The sequence below is a fragment of the Heptranchias perlo genome, chromosome 6 (genome assembly GCF_035084215.1).
Source record: "Heptranchias perlo isolate sHepPer1 chromosome 6, sHepPer1.hap1, whole genome shotgun sequence".
In the NCBI taxonomy this organism is placed as follows: domain Eukaryota; kingdom Metazoa; phylum Chordata; class Chondrichthyes; order Hexanchiformes; family Hexanchidae; genus Heptranchias; species Heptranchias perlo.
The window spans coordinates 44,619,448-44,629,249 of record NC_090330.1 but is presented as its reverse complement, the minus strand read 5'-3'; the positions used below and the strand labels follow the sequence as shown (position 1 = coordinate 44,629,249).

Below are 9,802 nucleotides of genomic sequence, written 5' to 3'. Positions count from 1 at the left end.
CACCAAGTTATAGTCCAACAAATTTATTTTAAATTCCACAAGCTTTCGGAGGCTTCCTCCTTCCTCAGGTGAACGGTATGGAAATGACATTTTCGAATCCTTCGCATTTGAAAATCACAGAACAATGCCTGGTGATTACTGCCCGTTGCCAAGGCAATCACAGTGAGCAGACAGAAAGGTGTCACCTAAAAGGCCACCGAATATACAAACCCCCCCTAAAAACAGATAACATTTGTTCGCTGGTGGGGTTACGTGTAGTGTGACATGAACCCAAGATCCCGGTTGAGGCCGTCCTCATGGGTGCGGAACTTGGCTATCAATTTCTGCTCGACGATTTTGCGTTGTCGTGTGTCCCGAAGGATGCCTTGAAGTATGCTTACCCGAAGGTCGGTGGCTGAATGTCCATGACTGCTGAAGTGTTCCCCGACAGGGAGAGAACCCTCCTGTTTGGCGATTGTTGCACGGTGTCCGTTCATCCGTTGTCGCAGCGTCTGCATGGTCTCGCCAATGTACCATGCTCTGGGGCATCCTTTCCTGCAACGTATGAGGTAGACAACGTTGGCCTCATACGTGCACGATAGCCAAGTTCCGCACCCATGAGGACGGCCTCAACCGGGATCTTGGGTTCATGTCACACTACACGTAACCCCACCAGCGAACAAATGTTATCTGTTTTTAATATAATGGGTCATTGACTGTCTTCCTTCTCTCTCTCTCTCTTTTTTTGGGGGGTTTGTATATTCGGTGGCCTTTTAGGTGACACCTTAGAATCATAGAATCATAGAAGTTTACAACATGGAAACAGGCCCTTCGGCCCAACATGTCCATGTCGCCCAGTTTATACCACTAAGCTAGTCCCAATTGCCTGCAATTGGCCCATATCCCTCTATACCCATCTTACCCATGTAACTGTCCAAATGCTTTTTAAAAGACAAAATTGTACCCGCCTCTACTACTGCCTCTGGCAGCTCGTTCCAGACACTCACCACCCTTTGAGTGAAAAAATTGCCCCTCTGGACCCTTTTGTATCTCTCCCCTCTCACCTTAAATCTATGTCCCCTCGTTATAGACTCCCCTACCTTTGGGAAAAGATTTTGACTCTCTACCTTATCTATGCCCCTCATTATTTTATAGACTTCTATAAGATCACCCCTCAACCTCCTACTCTCCAGGGAAAAAAGTCCCAGTCTATCTAACCTCTCCCTATAAGTCAAACCATCAAGTCCCGGTAGCATCCTAGTAAATCTTTTCTGCACTCTTTCTAGTTTAATAATATCCTTTCTATAATAGGGTGACCAGAACTGTACACAGTATTCCAAGTGTGGCCTAACTAATGTCTTGTACAACTTCAACAAGACATCCCAACTCCTGTATTCAATGTTCTGACCAATGAAACCAAGCAAGCTGAATGCCTTCTTCACCACCCTATCCACCTGTGACTCCACTTTCAAGGAGCTATGAACCTGTACTCCCAGATCTCTTTGTTCTATAACTCTCCCCAACGCCCTACCATTAACGGAGTAGGTCCTGGCCCGATTCGATCTACCAAAATGCATCACCTCACATTTATCTAAATTAAACTCCATCTGCCATTCATCGGCCCACTGGCCCAATTTATCAAGATCCCGTTGCAATCCTAGATAACCTTCTTCACTGTCCACAATGCCACCAATCTTGGTGTCATCTGCAAACTTACTAACCATGCCTCCTAAATTCTCATCCAAATCATTAATATAAATAACAAATAACAGCGGACCCAGCACCGATCCCTGAGGCACACCGCTGGTCACAGGCCTCCAATTTGAAAAACAACCCTCTACACCCACCCTCTGTCTGCTCACTGTGATTGCCTTGGCAACGGGCAGTAATCACCAGGCATTGTTCTGTGATTTTCAAATGCGAAGGATTCGAAAATGTCATTTCCATACCGTTCACCTGAGGAAGGAGGAAGCCTCCGAAAGCTTGTGGAATTTAAAATAAATTTGTTGGACTATAACTTGGTGTTGTAAAATTGTTTACAACTCATGAAGAGAGATAGAGTTGGCAACTCTGGTTGGATGTATTCTTGGAGGTTTCATCACATGACTTCCTGCCTCCAACTTCCCCATCCAGTCAAACAGCCTTTTTTTTAGCCCATCTCCAATATTTTTATAACCAATAAACAAAAGTGTTCAAAGAAAATCATAAAAACACACAATTTTTAAAATACCTCTCCTGGGTTGCTCGCAGCAGTGTTTAGGAAATGAATCTTTCATCCTCGGGACTCCAGGACAATCCTGGAGGATTGGCATCCCTAGGGAGAATGTGCACACCATAACCGGGCATACAGAAACTCTAGTGGGAATCTCTCAGTAGGTTGATTTGGAAACTCTTGAGTATGATTTTCCAGGTGTGTCAGACACCCAAACAACCTTGAGAAATTGAAAACCACAGTATAACTTTTAATGATGTAGGGAGATCTTTGAACCACTAGTGATGCATTCCTGCTCTACTTATAGGCATTTCAAAGCACAATATCACAGTTTTCCACTCGGATTTCTTGATAGAAACAAGACATTCTCGTTCATAATACTGATTAAAGCAACATGCTTTCATTTGGTTACTGGTCCAGCACATTTCAGACCTCTTCCCCACACTAACAGTCCTTGTAAAAAAAAATCACATTTCTAATGTTGCTTTCATTAAATTCAAGTGCAGCAGGAATGATAATGTGGTCTAATATTACAGTTTGGTTCACAGTCTAGGCGTGGTCGCCTGGTTCTCCTATTGGCACGTACTTTACGAAGGCGGGAGGAGTTACTGCTGCCACAAGCTGTTTGGGAAACGGCTGAGGGTTCAACCGAGTAAGAGGTGGGAATCTGTTAAGGGCAATTAAGGGAGAGGTATGTAAGATCGTCCCGAGTATCGCTGCATAGCAAGAATCGTACTTGATATGCATCACCCAGCCAGCCAGATCGAGCTTGCTGTGCATTCCTCGGATAATTGAACTTGCCGTACAGGACTTGATTTACCTGATGCACAGAAAGTGGGAACAGTGGAGCTGGGGAATCAATTGAGTTGTAAAAGTAACCGTTGAGCACATTCATTGGAGGACGGAAGTTGTTGTACCTGTTCAACTTGTTCAGAGGAGTCTTGCTGACTATCAAAACAACCTGTGCTAGGCCTGGAGGATTTGATCAGCCCACGTACCGACTCTAAAACTGCAGCATACCGATGCGCTCACCCTAATATTCAGTAACCTGGCAGGTATTTTGTAGCAGATCAAAGAGGTGATTCTTTAATACCTGTGACCATGGGCGGTGGAACAGCCAAGGAATCATCCTGGGTCATTGGTGAGCAGTGCCGTTTGCTGCTCCCTGTTTCTTTCGTTTTATTTCTTTATCTTTCAAACAATGTCGAGGCTGCTTCTGGAAACGTTTCGGCTCCCAATAATCTAGAGACAGAAGACAGCAGCCAGCCCCAAGATACTTTCAAACATCACATTCCCAGAGCCTTTACAAACCAGGATGAACGGCTGAGTGTGTTCTCTCTGGATTATTATCATGTGCAAGTTCCCTTTGAGATCACTCTCTGGATACTATTAGCTTCTTTGGCTAAAATTGGTGAGTTTGAAAGGATCAGGAAACTGGCGCCACAAGTGGATGTCAAATATTTACTGTTTGATTTGATTGAATAGATTTTGTTGACGTTATAATATTGACTCCTTTTTAATGTTCATTGAACATTCGAATGTACACATTTTAAATCAGGTTTTAATAGAAAGTTAGATCATTTATGCACTCATTTTCCATTTGCCATCCATAGATTCTCGTTTTGTCTGTCTGTATCCTTCCGTTTAAATATAATTTTCCCTCATCATACAGGTGAGCCAATGGGTACTCTATTCCAGTAAATTTGCAAAGGAGAAATTGCATGCAAGTGACGTGAAGATGGATTTTGACTACATTTACAACCTTGCCAGAGGCAAAACTTTTTTTTTGTTTATGAAAAACTACAGCAAAAAATGTGCATTTTCAAAATGAGACTTTATAATTTTGTAAAAATACTTTCATTTTCTTTCTAAGATAAATGACTATGATCACCATTATAGTGGTCTTGGCAGCAATAGGAATGTTAACCTTTAGATTGTGTATCTTGGGGGAGCAATGCTTCAACCCAAAAACCTAAATACTGCAGATGTTGGAAATCTGAAAGGAAAAACTGTGTTGGAATCACCCCAGCAGGACAGGTAGTATCTACTCTGTTCTCTGGAGAGAATAAAAATCACGGACTTGGGTATAAACCTTTCCTCAGAACTGGAAGATATTATAGATGAACAGCATTTTAAAAGGAACAGAACAAGGGAGAGGGGAAGACACAGAAGAAAAGAAATAGACCTGAAAAGTGCTTAAGTGGAAAACAAGCAGTGGTTAAATGACACAAGTGATAGTCACATGAGCCAAAAAGTGGCAACTTTACGGGGCTATAGGGAAAGAGCAGGGGAATGGGACTAATTGGATAGCTCTTTTAAAGTGCCAGCACAGGCACAATGGGCTGAATGGCCGCCTCTTGTGCTGTACCTACTATGAAATTAGGGAAATTAAAGAAATAAATGACATATACGAGATATAGAAAGTGATTGGCTAAAGAGAGATAGATAGTTAGAAAGGAAAGCATGAACAACTGGCCATCTAGAGGTGGCTCCAATGGCTGAGGCATCTAGGGGAAGAAAAAAAGCATGTTGGCACGACCATCCTGCCAGTTGTTCAGGAGCAGAAGTTCAGTTAAATAGAAGAGTGTAATGGTGGCTGGGAAGCCACTGTTCATGAAGTGGAGGGCCCAGAGATTATCCTGGTGGGGGATGGAGGTGTCGAGGGACTGTAGGTCCATGGTGAAAAGGTGGTAGTTGGGGCCAGAAAACTCCATCACCAAAGCATCAGAAGAAAAGACATCTAATGCCAAAGCAAGGCACGTCTTGTACTCATAAACTGATGGCCTGACTTGAGAGTTAGGGAGCAGGCTGTGTTCTCCCTGATACTGCTGCATGTTCTCTGACAACAAGACAAGCTGTAAATTAATGAAAGTTCAAAGTGTGGAATATTCACCAATATAAAGAATGGACTCTAAATTAAAAAAATTAAAGCAAAACGAATTGAGCTTCTGACTAGTTTCATTGCCAACCTGTGTATACAGAATTCCCATGATTTAGAAGCTTAGGCCTCCAAACGCTGGTATACACGTCCTATGTACCGTTCTGAAACCCAGACCTCTATACACTGCCTGAAACTCAGGGAGACACCCACCCCTCCCTGATCTCCATTGTGATCTATAAGCGTTGACGTAATACTTTTTATGGGAGGGAGAAGGACAGGTGTACTGAAACTGAATTGAGCATTCATAGATTTACGATTTGCCTTTGTGTCTGAGAGCAAACAAAAGCAGCATTGGGAAGAACACCGCTCCCTAACTCCAAGGCAAGCCATCAGTTTATGAATACAAACAGTCCGGGGATATTTTGTCCACTGTAAGGAGCCTGCTGATTTGTACTTTATATAAACAAAAGAGACAAATTGAGCTACTTAAGAATTCTCATGCCGTTTTGAGAACAATGGATTTTATCAAGTTGGCAGCTTACATGCATCTGTAGCTGTTTGGAAAAAGCTGCAGAGAGCGAAGCAGTAAGCTGGCTAGAAGCAGACTTGCTTCAACTGAGGCAAAGGCAACTATCTTCGATTAGGGCTGCATTCTCTTTATGCAGGTTTGTTGGAGATCACTTTGTGAAATTAATCTAAAAGATCAGGGCAGAGATGGGTATCATGGCACAACAAGGACTTGTGTGCGCGCGCCAACTCAGGGCACTTCACAGGAGCTTAATCAGACAAGAAATTGACACCAAGCTAAAGAAGGAGACATTATGACAGGTGACCAAAAGCTTGGTCAAAGAGGTAAGTTTTGAGGAGCATCTTAAAGGAGGAGGGTGAATTCCAGAGCTTGTACCTAGACTGCCGAAGACACATGCAGAGTTGGCCTGGGAGCTGATTTGCAACTGGCTCTGGCATATGTACACTTGCGAAATGATGCAAGTAAATAAACGCACTGAATGGACACTGTGCGTTTAGTGGGCTGGTTCAAGACGTGCCTTGCTTTGGCATCAGATGTCTTTTCTTATGCTTTGGTGGTTGAGTTCTCTGGCCCCAACTGTCTCCTTTTCACCATGGACCTACAGTTCCTCTGTGCCTCCATCCTCCACCAGGATAATCTCTGGGCTCACCACAATACCCTTAAAGAGTGGCTTCTCTGTACTCTTCTGTTTAACTGAACATATTCTCATCCCTGTGTGCCCCCCACCCCGGACAACTTCTCTTTTAACTTCATTCACTCTCTTTAGATAAATATTGTTGCTATAGGAACCCACATGCATCCCAGCTATGACTTGCTTGTTTGTAAGATTTTGTGGAGTATTCTTCCAGTTTTACTTGGGATCCCGTCCTGGCCTCTCCAATACATTGATCAGTGTGTTGGTGTTGCTTTCTGCTCTTGCTCTAAGAATTTCATTGCTTACACTTCCAATTTATATCCATTCCTCACCGTTACATTTTCCACCTCTGACTCTTTGCTTTCCTTCCCTGCTGGACTTCCCTCTCTTTGGTAATGGGCTTTCCACAAACATCTGTTACAAGCTCTTGGGCACTCTGTTACATGGATGATGCTTGTTCTCCCTGCTTCCTGTGAAGATTCCATCCCTTTCTCTCCGTTTCTTTGTTGCATTTGGTCAGATGACTCCAGAGCTTCTAACATGTCCTTTTTTTTCCTCAGCTGAGCTTCCCCTCTGCTGTGTGTCTCAATAATGACATGACCTCCTTGTTTTCACCTTCCACCCTAACAGCCTTTTCATTTGTCAGTTAATTTTCTGCTATTCCACTATCTACAACATGATCAGAAAACCAAGCACATCTCCCTGTCCATTCCCTCCCTCCCTGCCCCCCTCCCCCCCCCCCTCCCCCCCATGCTACATTCTGCAGTGAAAACCTGTTTTCTGCATTTCATTCTTCCACCACTCAGGCCTTGAGCTGCTCTTTCTGTGGCACATTCCCATACAGTTGCAGTAGGTGCAATACCTGTCCATTAACCTCTTCCCACATCACTGGGGCTTCAGACACCCCTCTGTCGACTTCATTCTAGTATATTTTTTTTGCTGCTTTATAATGGGGAGACCAAAAGCAGATTGGGTGACTGAAGACGTTCTATCTGCGAGGTGTGATCCTGACCTACTTATGGTTTGCTACTTCAATTCCCTTTCCTGTTCCCACTCTGACCTGTCTTTCACCTCCCACACTGTTACAACTAAGCTCAGTGCAAGCTTCTAGGGCAGGATATCCTCTTTCTCACGTGCACTCTGCAGCCTTCTGGTCTGAACTCTGCCATCAGCACTTCAGATCTTGGCTCTTTTCTTGGCAGCAGCTGGTGCTGGGGATATGTGGCAGGTCTGTTGGCCTCTGCATGGAGATTGGCATCTTGGGTATAGACATGTTATTTTGGCAGGAGGGTGTTAGCCAGGGTATTGGCCTGTCTCTTTTTGGCTACTCATGTAGCTGTACTGTGTGCCTGTCATTTTTTGTTTTTATTTCACATTTGCAGTTCTACACGTTTTCCTCATCTGTGCATCTTTCCTATGCCTTTTTACCACCCTAATGTCATTTTGTTCTTATGGCTTTTCATTGCCTTATTAAGATTATCTTTACATATTTTTAATGCTCTTCAATACTGCGTGCCGGCATTTAACCTAGTCATTCCTCTTTGTGATGTGCGAGCATTTACCTGTGTTATCATTTCTTAGCCTTTTTATCCCCCCCCCTTCACCCCCAACTTTTGTTCAGCCCTATTGAGGGGCTCATTTTATCTTTCAGTTTCCACTCTCATAATGGGTTTCACCAAAACATCAACCCGTCTTTTTTCTCCACACAGAGGCCGACTGACCTGTGTACTTCCAGCATTTTGTGTTTGTATTTCATATTTCCAACTTTCTTAATTCTGTAATGGAAGCCTGGGGTAACTTTTTTATCGCTGTGGAAAAATCAGTAATCTGACCCCAGCTCACATGGATAAGTCTTTTTTTCTATCAAGGTGAGGCTTTTGCCAAGATTTTCAAGTAGTTGCACTTTAGTGAAGGATTACTGATTTTTCTACTCGCGGTTCAGTACCTACTGGAATAATCAAGATGAGAGAATTATTCCGGGACACAGCTAATTTGGCCATTGATAATGAAGCTAACAGAAGACCTCACTGATTCAGCTGTCTTATATTGTCTCTGGTAGAATAATGTTGGTTGGCAGGTCCTGAGTTTAGGCTGCTGGCCTCCTGTCGATGCAGAGAATATGTTCCAAAAATACACTATCAATTGTTGAAAATAAAGTACATATCAATTTACTATGCAGTTACATTACTTTTGCATCAATGTGGAAGAGTTTCAGTACTGATCAAAGTGGAGATGTTGCCATTCAGGAGGGGATTTGATTTCCAAGTGTACTTCAGCCAGGTGGTGCGAGACCATCTTTATTAGGTAGCCTCGCACACTATCTTGGCTTCTCGCACCACTTGCGATTTGCACTAGAACAGTGTATTTCCAGCCCAGAGTGAAGCCACAATATTAAAATGCTCAGGCAGTTATGGAAGCATTTTAGTGTCATGAAAGAACCTATACTCCATGGGCTCTCTCCTAACATTAAAAAAATGAGCTGTTGAGAGCATGGAGCTGTGTACATATGTGCTCACTGGGAAACTCTGGTCGGTTGGTGGATCATGCTCGACAGATACCCATCTGAGGCCTGTACATGCAAAATAACAGCACCTGTTGCCAGCTGTTGGCATTTATAGCAATTTACATTGAAAAGCAATGAAATTAATTTTGGTACATTTTCTATAAACGTAAAAACCCCAACCAAGCCTTGAACCATGGCCCCCAGATTTAAAGCTGCTTGTACAAAGCTGACATCAAACGTATGATTCTCTTGCTATCGCCTCCATTTGTAAGTCTGAACAACCAAACTATTGGTGGCAGCAGGGACCCACTTTTTGTGTGTCACGTGGCTGCCGCCAGATTCACTTTCTTTTTAAAAGAAAAGACTTGCATTTATATAGCACCTAACATATTTAGGTGTATAAAATCCAGGCCATTGTCTCGGGTTCAGTGCCGCTGATCACGCCCATAAGCAGACCTTATGTCCTTTTATAATCAGGAGTTTATCTTTACTGCCCAGTATCTAGTCATATCATAGTATGACCTGGGGGTCATAACAATCAAAATATTCTCATTATGTGAACTGGATACTGTAATCTCCCACATGTTTTCATGTGTATTTCTCCTATCTTCAGAAGGCAGACTGATGAACATCTAGTGAGATGGGGACAATTGCTTATTTTATATATATGTGAACAACAGAATATTTACAGTGAATTTAATTCTATTTTCTAATGCTTCTCATAACATTGCAAATAACAAAGCACAGTACAGTATCCCTGTTGGTGGGCTAAATACACTTTTCTGTCTAGTAATTCCTTAAACTAGTTGGTGCTTACCTCGCACAGGGAGTTCTGTCCCTCTTGTATCTTCTTACAGGTTTCTCTAGACTTTCCTGGGAGGACAGGAAACCAAAGGCTTGAGCATTAGGTTGCCCCACAGCTTCCTGGATCAAGAGATTGGCCAATTGAGCTGCCAATAAAACCGGCTACTGCCTTCCTAGATATGGGCTCCTGACAGCTATGCCCCCGCTGGGGTGACACGAAACCTTTCGAAGATAATGTGAATTTTTACAGGAATGTCTTA

General features: G+C 43.1%; 1 protein-coding gene across 1 annotated transcript in view; it reads left to right on the top strand.

Moving 5' to 3' along the window:
- Positions 1 to 2,860: 2,860 nt before the first annotated feature.
- Positions 2,861 to 9,802, top strand: part of slc9a2 (solute carrier family 9 member 2) — a 63,035-nt gene continuing 56,093 nt past the window's right edge. The window contains exon 1 of the mRNA XM_067986212.1: positions 2,861 to 3,602. Coding sequence (XP_067842313.1) covers positions 3,293 to 3,602 — 310 coding nt within the window. The 5' untranslated portion in view covers positions 2,861 to 3,292. The remainder of the gene's footprint in view (positions 3,603 to 9,802) is intronic.